At 41.7% G+C, this 16,948-nt stretch overlaps 1 protein-coding gene across 4 annotated transcripts in view; it reads right to left on the reverse strand.

The window, feature by feature from the left end:
- The window catches only part of SLC4A4 (solute carrier family 4 member 4), a 262,656-nt gene that overhangs the window by 211,979 nt on the left and 33,729 nt on the right, over window positions 1-16,948 (reverse strand). For all 4 annotated transcript variants that reach the window (XM_044303049.1, XM_044303032.1, XM_044303059.1 and 1 more), the window contains exon 2: window positions 10,356-10,429. In XM_044303049.1, the coding sequence (XP_044158984.1) occupies window positions 10,356-10,428 (73 nt within the window). In that variant the 5' untranslated portion in view covers window position 10,429. The remainder of the gene's footprint in view (window positions 1-10,355; window positions 10,430-16,948) is intronic.

Here is a 16,948-nt window from a genome sequence, read left to right on the forward strand (position 1 = left end):
ATCTTTGCCCATAAAACTATATATCAATCTGCTCAGCTCCTCCTGCTCTATAACATGGTACCTGTAGATTAAACATTACCGTCATGGTGACATACTCCCTCCAATGGTAAAAATGGCCCAGAGGTTGAGGTTCGGCTGGTCAAGTGGAAACAATGGATCTACTACTACATTTATTATTATTATTTTGTCGTTAATCACTGACAGCAAACATTTATTATGAAAATGGTGCAGAAACTGAAACACAAAGGGTGTCATTTATTAAGACCGGCATTTAGACGCCGGTCTTAATAAACCCTTGCGCTGGAGGTGGATCCGCTGAACTCATATAGAGGCACAGGCCTCTACATAACTATGGCACATCCACCGCTTCCTTGCTGGCCTAAATTTAGACCATTTTCTACGCCTTGCGGCCTGTCCCCTCCGACGCCCACACCAGGCCACCCGTTTTTAGACCTGGCGTGAGCGGGGAAAAGTCGCAGATTGTGGGGCAAATAACCTTTGGGCCGCAATTTGCGACAGATATACGCCAGAAAATTGTAAATAGTAAATGACCCCCGAAGTGTATTAGAAAGTTGTAGAACAGGTCATTTACCATAAAGGCCATAAAGCAATATTACCATACAGCTAGAAAACAGTTTTTAGGCAGTTTTTTCTGCTTGGCTGAATGCATGAATTATATATGCTGTTTCTCATCAATATAATGTTCATCAGTTACTAAGATTTCCTTCAGACATAGACGCCTTGAAATTCCCCCGCAGCTATTTCCTCCAACTGTATCCGCATTTCTCTGTCAACTACGTTGACCTGAAGTTAGTAAAGGCAGCTGTCTGCCCCTCCTACTACAGCAGTCAGCATTCATTCACACAGCGAGGTCTATACACCAGCTGCACATTCAGCAGAAGTATGTGGCGGTCATATATCATTAGTGTCTGTGATACTCCACTCTTAGGCCTCTTTCACACGGGCGTCATGTTTTTTGCCCGGATAAGAGGCGGGTGCGTTGCGGGAAAATGCGCGATTTTTCTGCGCGAGTGCAAAACATTGTCATGCGTTTTGCACTTGCGTGAGAAAAATCGCGCATGTTTGGTACCCAGACCCGAACTTCTTCACAGAAGTTCGGGCTTGGGATTGATGTTCTGAAGATTGTATTATTTTCCCTTATAACATGGTTATAAGGGAAAATAATAGCATTCTGACTACAGAATGCTTTGTATAATAGTGCTGGAAGGGTTAAAAATAATAAAAAAGTTAACTCACCTTCTCCTCTTGTTCGCGCAGATGCCACTCTGTTCTTTAGCTGTGGACTGAATGACCTGAGGTGACGTCAGATCACATGCTCCAATCACATGGTCCATCACCATGGTGATGGAGCATGTGATCTGACGTCATCAAAGGTCCTTTAGCCCACAGATAAAGAACAGACCGGCATCTGCGCTAACAAGAGGAGAAGGTGAGTTAACTTTTTTATTATTTTTAACCCCTCCAGCACTATTATACAAAGCATTCTGTATTCAGAATGCTATTATTTTCCCTTATAACCATGTTATAAGGGAAAATAATACAGTGAATAGACTGTCACCTAGAACCCATGCGTGAAAATCGCACAGCATCCGCACTTGCTTGCGGATGCATGCGATTTTCACGCAACCCCATTCATTTCTATAGGGCCTGCGTTACGTGAAAAACGCACAAAGAGGAGCATGCTGCGATTTTCACGCAACGCACAAGTGATGCGTGAAAATCACCGCTCGTGTGCACAGTCTCATAGAAATGAATGGGTCAGGATTCAGTGCGGGTGCAATGCGTTCACCGCACGCATCGCACCCGCACGGAAAACTCGCCCGTGTGAAAGGGGCCTTAGGCCTCATGCACAGGACAGTTTTTTTTTTCCGTTTCCGTTCCGTTTTTTGTGTTCCGTACATGGTCCGTATACGAAACCATTCATTTCAATAGGTCCACAAAAAAAACTGAATGTACTCTGTATGCATTCCGTTTCCGTATTTCCGTTCTGTTCAAAGATAGAACATGTTCTATTAGGCCTCTTGCACACAACCGTATGGCTTTTTCAGTATTTTGCGGTCCGCAAAAAAACAGATCCACAAAAAAAAAAAGATGACGTCTGTGTGCGATCCGTTTTTTGCGGAACGGAACAGCTGGCCCCTGATAGAACAGTACTATCCTTGTCCGTTATGCGGACAATAATAGGACATGTTCTATCTTTAAACGGAACTGAAAAACGGAAATACAAAAACGAAAGGCACCTTCCGTTTTTTTTGCGGATCCATTGAAATGAATGGTTCCTTATACGTCCCATATACGGAACGCAAAAAATGGAACCTAAACGGCAAAAAAAAACTTTTGTGTGCAAGAGGCCTTATTGTCCACATAACAGACTAGGATAGTACTGTTCTATCAGGAGCCAGCTGTTCCGTTCCGCAAAAAACAGAATGCACACAGACGTCATCTGTATTTTTTGCGGATCCGTTTTTTGCGGACCGCAAAATACTGAAAAAGCCATACGGTCGTGTGCAATAGGCCTTATACCGTACATTGTGCAGGCCTCAGTATACAATACTGTATGTCAAATAAAAATGGTGTTTCTGTGGCCATCGACCTCACATTCAACTTACTATGCCAAATGCAATGCCCATCTGCAGCGGTCCAACCAATCCTAGTAGCGCCTAGTAGCGCCTCTCTACAGTACAATACAGTACTACATGTCCTGTACTGCTCTTTACCTGCAATAGGTAAGCTTCTTTGGACACCAGGATAGCTACCTCCATGTATGTACTGTGCAGTAACCTGAAGAAGGTGTCCTTAGTACAGTCCTGATCAAACGTTTAAGACCACTTGAAAAATGGCAAAACATCATATTTTACATTGTTGGATCTTAACAAGGTTCCAAGTAGAGCTTCAACATGCAACAAGAAGAAATGAGAGTGAGACAAATAATTTTTTGAGCATTAAATTAATTGAAAATAACGATTAAACTGAAACAGGTTGTTTTTCAGCTGATCCAAATTTTAGGACCACATGCCTTTAAAAGGCCAAATCTGTGCAAAGATGTGGATTCATTGTCATTTTCTGTCAGGTAGTCACACGTTGTGATGACAAAGGCAAAAAAAACTCTCCTTTTTTGAAGGTGGTCGGGTTGTTGAACTGCATAAGCAGGGTCTCTCACAGCGCGCCATCGCTGCTGAGGTGGGACGCAGTAAGACAGTCATTTGGAATTTCTTAAAAGATCCTGAGGGTTATGGAACAAAAAAGTCAAGTGGAAGACCCACAAAAATTTCATCAGCACTGAGCCAGAGGATCCAATTGGCTGTCCATCAAGACACTGGACGATCCTCGACCCAAATTAAGGCCCTTACTGGTGCTGACTGCAGCCCATAACCATCAGACAGCATTTGGGACTGAAGGGCTTCAAAAACAAAAAACGTCTTCAAAGACCTCGTCTCCTTGAACGCCACAGAACTGCTTGTTTGGACTTTGCAAGAGAGCACCAAACATGGGACATTCAAAGAAAGTTTTATTCTCTGATGAGAAAAAATTTAACCTTGATGGTCCTGATGGCTTCCAACGTTACTGGCATGACAAGCAGATGCCACCTGAGATATTTTTTCTACGCGCCACAGTGTAGGGGGCGCCATAATGGTCTGGGGTGCTTTTTCCTTCAGTGGAACAATGGAGCTTCAGGAAGTGCAGGTTTTTCAACAGGACAATGCTGCAGTACACAATGCCTGCAGGTCAAGGGACTTCTTCCAGGAGAATAACATCACTCTTTTGGCCCATCCTGCGTGTTCCCCTGATCTAAATCCCATTGAGAACCTTTGGGGATGGATGGCAAGGGAAGTTTACAAAAATGGACAACAGTTCCAGACATTAGATGGCCTTCGTGCTGCTGTCTTCACCACTTGGAGAAATGTTCCCACTCACCTCATGGAAACGTTTGCATCAAGCATGCCGAAATAAATTTTGGAAGTGATAAACAATAACGGCAGAGCTACTCATTATTGAGTTCATGTTTGGAAGTTGGATTTCTGTTTTGGGGGGGGGGGTTAGTTTTTTTTGGAGGTGTGGTCCTAAACGTTTGATCAGCTGAAAAACTGCCTGTTTCAGTTTATTCGTTCTTTTCATTAAATTGAATGATCAAAAAATATTTTGTCTCACTCCCATTTCTTCTTCTTGCACGTTGAAGCTCTACTTGGAACCTTGTTAAGATCCAGCCATGCTAAATATGATTTTTTTTGCCATTTTTCAAGTGGTCTTAAATGTTTGATCAGGACTGTTTAGTAAAGGGGTTGTCCCACAAAAAATATTCTACATTTTCAAACCAGCACCTGGATCGGAATACTTTTATAATTGCTTATAATTAAAACTTTAGTATAGCCACTGAGTTAGGCCTCATGCACATGGCCATTGCCCGGCCGTGCCTGTATTGCGGCCCGCGGGCATGGCCGCGTGCACCCGCATCATGGATACAGACACAATCTTTTTTTTTTGCAGTGTGGACGGATCACAGACCTATTCAAGTTGAATGGGTCTGGATCCGTTGCAGCAGCCACGTGGATAGTGCCCGTGCATTGGAGACCACAAATTGCAGTCCTCAATGCACAAAATGGCCGAGCAATGGCCGTGTGCATGAGGCCTCATTCAGTAAAAGGTATTTGTATAGCACAACCTGCTGTTTGCTCTTTTTACAATTTTTCTGTCCTGCTAAATCCAAGTTGATATCACCGTTTAGCTTTCTGTTCTTCTAATCCACAAGAAGGATCCTGTGAAAAAACGGATCCTGTTGCATCAGTTGTCACCTGTTTGAGCCATTTCCACCTGAGATCCGTTTTTTTTAGATGGGGGGAAAAAGTACTGCAAAATGACTCAAAAGGATGACAACTGATGCAACAGGATCCGTTTTTTTTCGACAGGATCTTGTTTCTTTTCTCTCTTTTTCTGATGGATTAGAAGAATAGAAAGCTAAACGGTGATGTGAACTCAGCCTTAGGGCGGGTTCGCATCGGCGTTATTGAATTCCGTTATAAGTTCTGTTATAACAGAGTTTTAGGACGGAATGCAAAACGGAAGCCTTTAACCCTTTCATGACCGGACAAAAAAAGCCTGAATGTCCAGGCAACTTTTTGTCATTTTGTGCACTTGGTGGTTTAGTGACCATAGCTTTTTTATTTGTTTGACTTCGAAAATTATTTTTGCGATTTTAATATTATTTTTTTTTACTTGACACGTAGGGATTTTTATTAGAATTTTTTTTAGATTTTTTTAGATTTAATTGGGAGGAAAACCGCTAATTATTATTAAAAAGTAATTTTTGTTTTAACTATAGCTTTTCATTTCTTAAATATTAAAACGGACACAAAAGTTAATTATTGCAATGGGTTCCCTATTTTGTGACGATCGTTTTCATATATAACATGTATAGGTTTGAGAGAACGGGGCGACTATGGTGACGGTTTCTGTTAGCGACTGCATTATTTATTTATTTTTTTTACATTTGTTTTATTTGTATTTTTTATTTATTTTTTACTTAATAATATGTCCCCCAGGAGGTCATTAAAGACTCATACAGACTTCTGGAGGCACTGACTTTTTATTTTATTTTATTTTTTCACTGTTTCCACTGTAACTAGGGCATCCACAGGAGTCCTAGTTACAGGAGAAAACAGCCCCCCGTGGGAGCATTACAGACAGGCAGAACTGATCAGGGTCTCCTTAGACCCTGCAGCTCTGCTCCTGCTCAAGACACCCCCTGCGGTCACATGACCGCCTGGACTAACAGAGGAAGCCGCACTGCTGCTTCCTGCTCCCTTCACAATGTGCTCAGGTACCACTCTCCTGCCGGCACAGGAGAAGGCAGAAGCAGTAATAAACCGCTCCTGTCTTCTTCTCAGGGTCCCTGCTTTGTCTGTCAGATGGGACCCGACCTGCTCCTGCTAGATTGCAGGAGCAGTAGCTTTAATCCCAGCGCTGGGAATAAAGCGCTGCCAGCATGTGTATATATATACGTGCTAGCTGCATGGGGCTTGTGCAGATAGCTTGTATATAACCGTATGGCAGTCGGGAAGGGGTTAAGAGGCTTTCCATTTTGCTCCATCCTACTACATGTCTATGGAGCCAAATAATGTTTCTGTTACACATGATGGAAAAAATAGTCCTGTCAATTGGACTATTTTATTCATCATATATAACGGAACCAAACGGAACCGTTATTTGGCCCCATGGACATATATTAGGACGGGGCAAAAGGGAAAATTCCTTTTCTCTACACAATAAATGCCACTTGCTGAAGTGACACAATCCCTTTAAGCTGATGGGACAACACTACAGGGAGTGCAGAATTATTAGGCAAATGAGTATTTTGACCACATCATCCTCTTTATGCATGTTGTCTTACTCCAAGCTGTATAGGCTCGAACGCCTACTACCAATTAAGCATATTAGGTGATGTGCATCTCTGTAATGAGAAGGGGTGTGGTCTAATGACATCAACACCCTATATCAGGTGTGCATAATTATTAGGCAACTTCCTTTCCTTTGGCAAAATGGGCAAAAAGAAGGACTTGACAGGCTCAGAAAAGTCAAAAATAGTGAGATATCTTGCAGAGGGATGCAGCACTCTTAAAATTGCAAAGCTTCTGAAGCGTGATCATCGAACAATCAAGCGTTTCATTCAAAATAGTCAACAGGGTCACAAGAAGCGTGTGGAAAAACCAAGGCGCAAAATAACTGCCCATGAACTGAGAAAAGTCAAGCGTGCAGCTGCCAAGATGCCACTTGCCACCAGTTTGGCCATATTTCAGAGCTGCAACATCACTGGAGTGCCCAAAACCACAAGGTGTGCAATACTCAGAGACATGGCCAAGGTAAGAAAGGCTGAAAGATGACCACCACTGAACAAGACACACAAGCTGAAACGTCAAGACTGGGCCAAGAAATATCTCAAGACTGATTCTTCTAAGGTTTTATGGACTGATGAAATGAGAGTGAGTCTTGATGGGTCAGATGGATGGGCCCGTGGCTGGATTGGTAAAGGGCAGAGAGCTCCAGTCCGACTCAGACGCCAGCAAGGTGGAGGTGGAGTACTGGTTTGGGCTGGTATCATCAAAGATGAGCTTGTGGGGCCTTTTCGGGTTGAGGATGGAGTCAAGCTTAACTCCCAGTCCTACTGCCAGTTTCTGCAAGACACCTTCTTCAAGCAGTGGTACAGGAAGAAGTCTGCATCCTTCAAGAAAAACATGATTTTCATGCAGGACAATGCTCCATCACACGCGTCCAAGTACTCCACAGCATGGCTGGCAAGAAAGGGTATAAAAGAAGAAAATCTAATGACATGGCCTCCTTGTTCACCTGATCTGAACCCCATTGAGAACCTGTGGTCCATCATCAAATGTGAGATTTACAAGGAGGGAAAACAGTACACCTCTCTGAACAGTGTCTGGGAGGCTGTGGTTGCTGCTGCACGCAATGTTGATGGTGAACAGATCAAAACACTGACAGAATCCATGGATGGCAGGCTTTTGAGTGTCCTTGCAAAGAAAGGTGGCTATATTGGTCACTGATTTGTTTTTGTTTTGTTTTTGAATGTCAGAAATGTATATTTGTGAATGTTGAGATGTTATATTGGTTTCACTGGTAAAAATAAATAATTGAAATGGGTATATATTTGTTTTTTGTTAAGTTGCCTAATAATTATGCACAGTAATAGTCACCTGCACACACAGATATCCCCCTAAAATAGCTAAAACTAAAAACAAACTAAAAACTTCTTCCAAAAATATTCAGCTTTGATATTAATGAGTTTTTTGGGTTCATTGAGAACATGGTTGTTGTTCAATAATAAAATTAATCCTCAAAAATACAACTTGCCTAATAATTCTGCACTCCCTGTATAGAAATAGGTTTTCATAACTAATTTTAAATAAGGCCCTGGCAACTGGAAAACAAAACAATACGGCCTAAGTGATATGTCCAAGATGACATCACATTCCTTGGTTAAATATCATTCATAAAAGAAAATTTCAACATGAGGGCTTTTATCAGAATTCATATAACAACCTTTTACTAAAAGGAATGTTTAATGGTTTCACACATATAAGTATTAAAGCACAAAATTAAAATGCATCAACAATGGAACCGCTAGTAAAAATAATTGTTAGCATGATGGGTCTGGAGACATGAGAGACATCCCATGTGGACATTTATAACATGTTGATAGGATATGCCAAAAATGTCTGATAGATGTGGGTCCCACTTCTTGGACCAGCTCCTAACTCAAAAACGGGGTCCTCTTATGAGTGGAGAACATGACACACTTGCATGCTGTCCTCTCTATTCACTGATATTGGATTCTTTAAAATTGTTTGAGATGCTCTCTATTCATGGTGAGGCCCCATTCTTTCCATGGGAGTGGGTTTCAGCCTATTAATATGCCAAATATGTCCAGATGGGACAACCCCTTTAAGACTAGTATTAGAGTGACTTTCTAGTACAGGGTATGTTGTTTAAATGGTCAATCATACATAAATCTGTGCAACTATTGATGATTACAACTGAACTCATTGTGGAGGTATCTAAATGTTATCTAAAAGATACACGGTCATTCATAGCAACCAATCATGGGGCAGCTTTCATTTTTCAAGAGTAGAATGTGCAATGAAGGCCACGTTGTGATTGGTTGTTATGGACAATATAGTTGTCAGGTCTCTTCGTTTCATAAATCTTCTGTTTTCCATGAAACAATAATGCGGCTGGGAAGACCCACGCACCCAGTTTTGGACCTTCTTGAGTTTCTTTGGACTTTTTCATACACTATCAGTTTCACTTACAGTAGGTCCTACATCACATGAAAATAAATACGTATGGATGGGCCATCAATATCAGATCTGTGGAGCTTGAGGCAGAAGTCTCCTTCACCATCTCTACTAAGTAGACGCTGTGCAATGAGGCAACCACATGTAAACAATGAAGAGGCCATCACTATACTAGAATGGGAAAACCACTTCAAGATGGTACAATGCAGGTGACATTTGCTATCAGTAGAAAATCTATCAGTGTTTTCTTAATGTTATTTTCAAACCATGAAATGAGATGCTAAAATGCCCGTGTTAATCAAAAAAGCTTCGTCAACTTATCTGGGCCAGATGATCCCAGCCTTAAGAACTGCTTAAGAACAGCTTTATTTTCTTTTTAAAGATATGCATCTCATCCAGAAAATTGTGAATCCCAGACCTCACTGTCATATATCTACTATATGTTTCACAAGGTGTCAACCCTTTTATGTTACCTTTTTGCCTAAACTCTTATTGACTCTTTACTGTGTTTTATGAACGAGAAGCCAAGGTGTTCTGTATGGAGGCAAGCCACAGGCTACCCAAGATATGTCTTAAATCCACTTCCGAAAATGTCAGATAATGTCAGGTAAGTAAAACAAGGTTGTCAGATGAAAAGTAATAATCTTTAGAACCAAAATTGGGGGTCATACACCTAAATATATATATTTGATTACATCAAATCTAGGTTGTTACAGTTTTTTATTGTTTCTTAACATTTTGTATTATATTGTGCTGACCAGTGTGGCAAGTTAAAATTTGTTTCTATAACTTTTTATAGGCCATCTTGATAGATGAGGGTCTGACCTCTTTCACAGTGCCCACTGGTGAGGGTGCCACATGAAACTAAGGATAGGTCATAAATGTTTACATAAAGGAGAACCCTGTTAACAGCCATCATGCCCCATCTTTAATTATGAAAGTCTTACTTTAGATGTCCCAGCTCAATCAACCCACATTTGTCATTTAGGTCTTCTAGCAAAAAATTGATATCAAAGGTCCTACTGTCTGGACTCCACAATCACCTGTTTTATTTGGGAGGACCATAGTGTGAACACTCATTATCTCTTTAGCAATTATCAACAATAGGAATAAATATGCGTAACAAATTTTAATGGAAGCCAATAGTCCTCCATAGTCAATAGCACTAAAGCTAAATTCTTGAGATCACCACCCACATGGGCGCTGCAATGGCACCTTAATAGTTGTCATCCCATTTTTCCAGAAACTCATATAAAGTATGTATGAATCATCTGAATAGCATTTACAATTTATACTCTGGTATCAATACATTTTGACATGCAAGTTGTTACATAGTTGATTAGATTGTAGACAAAGGTCCATTAAGTTTAACCCATAATCCTACTCTGTTAAACCAGAGTAAGGTAAAAAACAAACAAAAAAAAAAACCCTATGAGGAGTTCTTCAATTGCCCCATATTAGGGGAAATCTTGCTTCCCAACTCTAAATATGAATACATAACCTCAATCAACAAAACTTGATTTTTGTTCTTACCTTCCACCTCCTCTTCATCACAGACATGCTTCAGGAATGAAGCCCCTCTGTCCAGAACTGCTTCATCCTCCATCCTGTAGTGGTAAAACAGAAAAAAAGAATGCTCAGACCTCTCTTTGAGCAAACTTCCTGACAAGCCCCTACTCTTAGGCAGGTTAACCTGTTCACTGCTGCTCATATTATATGAGGAGGCCTCTCTCCTGATTCTGGTCTCTAGAACCCCTCTCAAATAAGTCCACCTCAGAAGGCCTTATGATCAAGATGGCCAGTGTCATTGGAATCCGAGAGCTTTAGAGATGACAGGTATATCAAAAGCATAGTCCCAGTCAGAAGACATTTATGTCTTTTTAAGTTGCACTTATACTTCTTGCAAATTCTGTTTTTCCAAAAATACTCGGTAGTAGTCCATGGTTTCTATACGCAGCAGAAAAAGATATGCAGGGAGCATTTCAGGTATGGTCTTCCAGTCCACACACATGCAGGAAAGCCTGGCTTACTCCAGTGTCTTAATACTTCTGTACTGAGCGGCACGATTTGTATCACGTGCTAGGATGACAGAAAGCTGACATCTGAGGATTAGGCAGGGTTGCCCAGCTAGCACAGTTAGAACAGTGCAGGAGATCCATGGGCACTTCTCAAGAATTTGTAAATTTATAGCTGTAGCCCAAAGTCACAAAACAGTAAAATGTTCCTAAGCACAGAACAATCCATGGGTATAAGTGTATTTACTGGGTTTGGACTGTCCTTAATGATTTCAATACCCTCATATATTGTGATGCTCCAATTATAAGTGGGGGTGACTCAATAAGAACCCACGGGTCTGATAGGTGCAGGTCCCACCTCTGGGATCCACACATACAAGAAGAACGGAGCAGGAAAAATGAATGGAGGGTGCACTGAAAATGAATGGAGGGTGCCAAAAATAGCAGAGCTGCCCCAAAGAAATGAATGGGGGCAGGGGCCATGCGGTGTGCTCCCATTCACTTGTATGGGAGCAGCGGGGAGCAGCGTTTGGTGGTTGACGGACTCTCCACCACGGGGTCCTCCAGCCACAGCTCTCCCCACTCCGTTCTCCTTGTAGGTGCGGGTCCCAGAGGTGGCATATCGCTAGGATGTGATGAGGATACCCCTTTAAAGAGGATCTGTTACCACAAAATGCAGTGCAATTTGAAAGCACCATGTAAGGCTACTTTCACATTTGCGTTTGGTGTGGATCCGTCATGGATCTGCACAGACGGATCCGTTAAAATAATACAACCGTCTGCATCCGATCAGAACGGATCCGTTTGTATTATCTTTAACATAGCCAAGACAGATCCGTCTTGAACACCATTGAAAGTCAATGGAGGACGGATCCGTTTTCTATTGTGCCATATTGTGTCATAGAAAACGTATCCATCCCCATTGACTTACATTGTGTGTCAGGACGGATCCGTTTGCCTCTGCATCGTCAGGCGGACACCAAAACGCTGCAAGCAGCGTTTTGGCGTCCGCCTCCAGAGCGGAATGGAGACGGAACGGAGGCAAATTGATGCATTCTGAGCGGATCCTTTTCCATTCAGAATGCATTAGGGCAAAACTGATCCATTTTGGACCGCTTGTGAGAGCCCTGAACGGATCTTACAAACGGAAACCAAAACACCAGTGTGAAAGTAGCCTTATAGAGCAGGAGAAGCCCAGCGGATTTCTTTGTAAGTAGCAGGTGCAATGACAGGGAACAGCGATTGTGCCTTCATTGTACCCCTCAGATGCCACGTTCATAGCTGATTGCGGTATCTGACCGTAATAACACAGTGTAAAGTAAAAAATTTTTGTATAAAATCCTACTTACCTCATCCATTTGATCGCGACGAGCCAGCCACCATCTTGATTGAAGATACAGTGCGAAATCTTGTGCGGCCCGTGATCACATCGGCTAGTGTGGTGATCTCATGCGTCATTGCTCACAAGATTTTGCACAGGCGGTGGCCGGCTCAAACGGATGAGATGAGCATGATTTTTTAAATTTTGTACTGCTATTCAGGGAAAAATCGATTCGTTACCACGAAGCATAAAGAAATCCGGCTTCACAACAAATCTAATTTTGCCTGAAATTCGGATCAAATTCCACTTCGTGGACTTCGATTAGCTCAACACAAGCTATCTCTCTATGTACACATACCTACAATGCTATCAATCACTGATAACCCCTCCCTCCTGTACCAATAGCTGTTAGACAAAGCAAAGATATAAAGGTTTTATTGAATCTTTTTCCAGAAAACTATATATTAATCTGCTCAGCTCCTCCTGCTCTATAAAATTCTGTCTCCAGATTGCACTGCATTTTGTGGTGACAGGTCCTCTTTAAAGGGGTGCTCCAGGAATTAAGAAAATGAAAAAACCTAAATATTACTTTATAAATATATTCCCAAATATCTTTCATTAGTTATATTGACTCATTTTGTCTGGGGAGCAGTCATTATGAGAAATAAAATGGCTGCCGTCCTACTAGTACACACAAAACCTGTCCTAATCACATAGCAGGATACAGCCACATCCCCACCTCCTCTCTGTACTTCATGTCTCCTCATGAACTCCATTCCTACAGAGATTAATCTGAAGATCATATTAAACTGTATTCAGGATGATAATCCCTGACAAGCAGAGCAGAGAGGAGGATGAGGCAGCTCCTTAGCTGAGTGTTGTGAAGTAACTTGTCCTTCTGTGTGATTAGGACAGGTTCTGTGTGCACTAATAGGACGGCAGCAATTTTATTTCTCCCAATGATTGCTCCCCAAAGAAAACAAGTCAATATGACTAATGAAAGGTATTTGGGATTGGGAATATATTTATAATAAAGTAATATTTACGTATTTTCATTTTCTTAATTCCTAAATAACCCCTTTAAATATTGCTTTATTATAAATATATTCCCAAATGCCTTTCATTTGTTATAATGGCTTTTTTGTCTAGGGAACAATCATTAGGAGAAATAAAATGGCCGCAGTCCTATTAGTACATACAGAACCTGTTCTAATCACACACAAGACAAGTTACTTCACAACACTGAGGTAAAGATCTGCCTCATCCTCTCCTACTTGTCAGGGATTATGATCCTGAATACAGCTGATAAGAACCTCAGCTGAATCTCTGCAGGAATGGAGTTTATGAGGAGACATGAAGTACAGAGAGGATGGACAGGAGAGGCTATGGTTATGGAGACTGCAAAAAAAAGTGCTACTGCTCATTATTCACACTTCCACCCTACTGTCTGTACTTCATGTCTCCTCATTAACTCCATTCCTACAGAGATTCAACTGAAGATCTTATAAGTAGTATTCAGGATCATAATCCCTGACAAGTAGGAGAGGAGGATGAGGCAGCTCTTAAGCTCAGTGTTCTGAAGTAAGTTGTCCTCCTGTATGATTAGGACAGGTTTTGTGTGTACTAATAGGACGGCAGCCATTTTATTTCTCCTAATGATTGCTCCTCCGACAAAACAAGCCATTATAACTAATGAAATGTATTTGGGAATATATTTATAATAACGCAATATTTAAGTATTTTCATTTTCTTAATTCCTAGTAATAAGATGAGGAATTCAGCAATCTTCTACTTATAAAAAGAAGAGGTTCAGTCAATCTTATGGAATTGTTAGCTACATGACTCCCTTATGTAATGATCTAAAAAAGCACCAACGTTGAAGGGTCACTCTAGGTAACACATCGGAAGCCTACAGAGGAGAAAACTATGACACTCGCTTTATTACTTGCGAAATACTTTATATGTATGGAGAAACAAGGAAATGACGAAGATAAATGTTTGTTCTAGATAATTAAGGGAAGTTTTCATTCGTATAATGCAATAAATTAATCATATTCATTAAGGAATGCTGCATACTTGTTTTATAGGAAACCAGCAGATTATTTTTACTGGCATTGAAGTTACTGTAATAAAAGAGTATACTGATAGGAAGTAAGGAGGACCCTGCTCTTTACTGTACCCTACAACTGCATAGGGGGTTCTACATATATATGGCTAGAGTTACACGGCGACACTAGAGAGTAGAGGTGATCCTATAGAAATGAATGGGATCGCAGGGCACTGCTGTATTTTTTGCGACTCATGCTGAGATCCCATTCATTTCTATGGGATCAATGCTGCTCTGCAATCCTGGCGGCGACCAGTTTCACTGTGTAGCCCTAGCTGAAACATGTCTACAACAGAAAATGATGACAAAAGTCAGAATAAGGTGTAATATCTATTAAACTATTGCACTTTTCTTATTTTTTGTTGTACTAGAAAAATGGCAGACCATCTAATGTGGGAACCCAACTCTCCTCTGAGGGCAAGTGTTAGGGCTCATGCACCACAACCATATGTATTTTGCTGTCCGCAAAAAACGGATCTGCAAAAAAAATGGATGACGTCTGTGTGCATTCCGTATTTTGCGGAACGGAACAGCTGGCCCTTAATAGAATAGTACTATCCTTGTCCGTAATGAGGACAATAATAGGACATGTTCTAGTAACTTCAGTTTTTTTTTTTTTTTGCGGATTGAAATGAATGGTTCCACCATACGGTCCACAAATAAAACAAAACAGACATGGAAAGAAAATACTTTTGCGTGCACGAGCCCTTAGGGAAAGGAAGGATTGGAGTGTTGGATTTCAACAATCCTTTGTTCTCACAGGTGATATGCCTGAAGTGTCTTTCTCTCCAGATTGAGAACACATGCATGCTTGGCCGAGTGAGCAGGTACATATATTTATTTTAATATTGGGAGCCTATAGATTATGTATCCCACTACATACAGTATGTATATAGTCTCAGCCTTTTGTCAGAGGTATACGTCAGGAACCTTTGTGAATAGGGCCTCTGCTAATGGTCATCTGCATGAATTTCTCCAGTGAGCCTGCTGTTGGTGAACTTACCCTCATAGCTACTCTAGTTCACAAGTGAAACACCTGACACACATTGTTTACCTAGGGCTGTGACGTGTCACATTTTGAGGTGGTTTCTGCAGTTGCACAATGCATTGCTACAATGACAGTTCCCGTATCAATACTTATGTGTCAGCGCTATCTGTGCCACTTCCTCTCAAGAGCTGTAATCTCTCCACAGTGCTATTGTTTGATTGGAATTAATGCAGCAGAGAGCTTAAACATTGCAGAGATTTACATAAAATGACACACTAAAATATGAAAAGCCGAAAGGCAAATGGTCCCACTGCCTGAGAGGTCCACAGACTACCCTGTCACATTACAAGACAGAAGTGGGTCACAGATTTGGTAATTGTACAATACAGAAAATTCCCATATACATTGGATCTGCCATGGAGTTCACGTTCTGCATTTCTCCTGAGCAGCTAGTCTATTTGTAGCTATTGAGAAGGACAGTTAGGGACCTGGGCTGACCAATTCAATAGCACCAAATAATTAGCTACGATAATGGGACTAAGTTAACATCCCTAGGGTATAGGGCAAACATAGGGTTAATTTATGCAACCCTAGTGATCTAGGGCAGTTAAGAGGTCACTCTCTGTATCCCTGGTTGTCTATAGCAGAGAAAGGGTTTTAGTCCAGGAACCCTTGTGGTCTAGGAGAGAGAAGCAATTTATTAGCAGCATCCCTGATGATCATGGGCAGATAAGGGTTAATAACTCCATCCCTAGTGGTGATCTAGGGCAGTGACGAGGTTAATGTCAGTATCCTTGGTGGTCTACAGAATGATTTATTGCCTAGTATCTGTTTTAGTCTAGGGAAGAGAAAGGGGTAATGTCAAAATGGGTATCAATTAATCCTTCATACCTGAGGTCCAGTGGTTACTCTCAAGACTCCAGCATCGTCCACGCTGAAATAGGAAGCTGGACACTGATACTTTAACTTCTTCTTCTCTCCCTGCACTTATCATAGCTCAAGGAAACTGGAGGCTCACTACTGTGGAGGGGTCCCCTCTAAAGAAGGTTTTATACCAGTCAGAGGTGGAACTACTGCCATAGCAGCTGTAGTGGCTGCTACAGGACCCTCAATGGCAGAAGGGCCTCGGCCTTAATGGATGTCTGTCATCCATTACAGTCCTGGCTTTATTTCCTGGCCTGTTCTCTCCCCAGCAGACGCAATGAAGTGGCATCATAGCGCCAGCTGGGTTGCCAGGGGCAAGCGAGAGAGTGATGCTCTGCTGGTGTGCTCTTCCATTCTGAGCGCCTGCTGCTAGGGAGATCAGGATGTATTCTGTTCATCGGGGGAACAGGGCTAGGCTTTATTCTATTTTATTAACACCACAGGAGCTTAACTAATGTAAAGGGGGACTAAGGGGGAACACTACTGTGTGGGAGCACTACTGCATGGGGGGCAGTAAGGGGCATTATACTGTGTGTTGGCTCCAAAAGGTCATAACTACTGAGCGCACTAAGGGGGCTTGCTACGGTGAAACAGGCTCTAAGTGGGCAAAACTACTGTGAGGGGGTACAAAAGGAGCATTATACTCTGTGGGAGCACTAAGGAGGCATTATACTGTGTGTGGGCACCAAGGGGCGAAAACTGCTATGTGTGGGGAAACAAGGGAGAATAACGACTGTGTGGGGACACTAAGGGGGCATAACTACTGTGTGG

Source organism: Bufo gargarizans, chromosome 1 (assembly GCF_014858855.1).
Source record: "Bufo gargarizans isolate SCDJY-AF-19 chromosome 1, ASM1485885v1, whole genome shotgun sequence".
In the NCBI taxonomy this organism is placed as follows: Eukaryota; Metazoa; Chordata; class Amphibia; order Anura; family Bufonidae; genus Bufo; species Bufo gargarizans.